The 2,511-nt window shown below is 36.2% G+C and overlaps 1 protein-coding gene across 1 annotated transcript; it reads right to left on the bottom strand.

Annotated features, from left to right (window-relative positions):
* Positions 1-147: 147 nt before the first annotated feature.
* Positions 148-2,507, bottom strand: LOC105310574 (serine protease inhibitor Kazal-type 5-like; the record flags this gene model as incomplete). Its single annotated transcript, XM_011386730.2, has 3 exons — positions 148-435; positions 1,100-1,178; positions 2,419-2,507. Coding segments are annotated over 3 exons (300 nt in total), but the record flags the coding sequence as incomplete, so codon positions are not given.
* Positions 2,508-2,511: the final 4 nt, after the last annotated feature.

Genomic DNA, 2,511 nt, shown 5'->3' with positions numbered 1-2,511 from the left:
TTCTATTTTAGCTGATAATCCTTCAGAAAACTAAAAGCAGTCAGTACAGTTATCATAGAGTATTCTCTTAATAAAAGATTCTGAGTTCTTTACGAAATATCCTAAAAGAAATTATTCTGCACCTCTTTACATCACAATAATTATCATCTGACATCTTTTTGGTTTTGTGCTTTTTTTTTAGTTTATGTAAATGTGACATCCAAAATTGATTGTTACAGGAAAGAGGAAAATGCATTATTCACAGTTATTTGAAAACTTCTCTTAGTTCCATCTCTACACTCTTTCAGAAGCCCCGAGCTCTACTCACAAGAAGACCTCACACATGGAGCAGGTGTTGCCATGAATTTTCCCATCTGGGCCCTTGATGGGGTCATTCTCTCTGGTGCAGAGAAGCTGTCCATTCTTTCTTGATTTGCGGTATTCACTGCACAACTCCTGTGAAATCGAGGAAGGAAGTTCGAGGTATTGAACATGGGTTGGATCATATTGCAAAAAGAGCTGAAGTTTAGACTTTTCCTTAAATGGAGATCAGCAATTGGCTCATTTTAGGATAGTTCTTAACTTTGAAGACATGAATTAAGTGATGAAAACATTATTTTAAAAATACTGTAACCTACTGAAGCAGAGAATTAAGCTACAATAATGCTCAGTCTTTTAAATGACAGAAAAATTAAGTATTAAACTATTTGTTCTCAAATGTGTCTTCTAAGTGAAAACCATTTGTTTTCAAACATGTATTTGAAAAATATGTTTTAATTTATCCTTAATGATGAAATATAAGAGAGATTTTTAAAAATTAATTTTTTCATGCATATTCTTTTTTTATAGGCCATCCCAATGATACTAGCTGAATTTATAGTTGTGTTATAAAGCCATTGACACTTTAATAAAAGTCCGAAAATAAACATTAAAAAAAAGTAATGGACTCAACCTAGAAATAGTCACATTTACACATGTGTATATGCGCACTTATAAACAAATGTATAAACACAAACTGTCCAAATGTTTCAGTTTCCAAGAATTTGTGGATTGCCGAATACCAGCTATGGATCCCAGATCCACATACCTCTGACCTCTGACCTGTAAAGGGTGCTCTCACCTCAAAGGAAGTTGTGTTCTCAGATTGTCTTTTATTTCTTGATTCAGCTTCTTTCTTTTTCTTTTCTTCTTCTGCTTGGCTAAAAGAGAGTGATTAAAAAGGAGATGAGTAAGAATCATAGAATCTCTAGATCAAAAGTGCTCTCAAATATCATGCCTAACCTTGTGCTCATACTAATGAAATCCTCAAACCTGCATGTCGCAAAGCTGCTATTATAAACCCAATTTACAAACAAGAAAACTGAATGCACAACTGTTCCAAGGACACACTAATAAATGCAGATTAAGGCATTAAACCCTAGAGCAGAGGTGGTTTTCTAAACTTCCAATATTCACAACTGTGTCTCTGACTACTATCTCACTGTGCTTTAATTTGCCAATAAATTCTCTACCTAAACCATTCTCGAAATCCCATGATAGATCATTTCATCCATGAAGTCCTCGAACCATTAGAAATTTCCATCAGAAACTTTATTGGTCCCATTTTCATTCATGGAGACAACCTGGAACTAGTTCTATTTCCACATTTAAAAACAAAAAACTACTTGGATATTTCAAGATGGTGACTTTTCCCTGGCTACATGTGCCAAGCCACAATAACTCGTAAAGGACGTGTTTTTTATACATTTTTCCATCTCCTCCGAATACGTCATCTTCCTATTGAAGTGGTCCTCGCATAATTGAACACAGAAATGAAGCAGGAAATTAATCTGAACTCAATGCTTACATTTTATAGAATCCCTGTTACAATAACAGTAATTGTCTAGTGGAAGACAGAAATGTTAAACAAATAGTCATGCGCATACATTTACGAACACGAACTGTGATTAGTATGATGAAGGATAAGTTCTGGTTACCGTGAGGGTGAAATTTAGGGTTAGAAGCACAGACTAGGCTTCGGCAAAGTTCTTCGAGCTGACAAGACACCTGAGAGGAGTTAAAGCCACTAGAGCCCAGACGTTCCATAGTCTGATTACCCACCAAGTCCTGTGTATGAACTGAGGCACTGATTTGCATATTGCTTTGTTGGGTTTGAGATTTGTTGTGTGATTTCAGATTACTTCACATCCCAGTCTGTACGGGTAAGACCCTTCTTCTACATCATTTACACTTCCACAGGGCCTCAACTAGTGATCGACATGCAGAAATTATTTTTTGGTGATCATGCAAAAATGTGGTACAAAATGTCATTGACAAGAACAAACACAATTTAAGACATAAAATATAATAAAACTCAAAAAAAAAAAAAACCAAAGAAAAAAAATTAAGCAGAAAGGACTAAACCTCCCTCGTTGCCCAGCTGCAGTCAGTGCTACTTACAAGAAGGCCTCGCACATGGAGCAGGTGTTGCCGTGCATTCTCCCGTCTGGGCCCTGGATGGGGTCATTCTCTCTGGTGCATGGGAGTTTTCCG

This window comes from Pteropus vampyrus, unplaced genomic scaffold (genome assembly GCF_000151845.1).
Source record: "Pteropus vampyrus isolate Shadow unplaced genomic scaffold, Pvam_2.0 Scaffold6447, whole genome shotgun sequence".
Lineage (NCBI taxonomy): Eukaryota > Metazoa > Chordata > Mammalia > Chiroptera > Pteropodidae > Pteropus > Pteropus vampyrus.
This window is presented reverse-complemented; position numbering and strand designations above follow the sequence as displayed.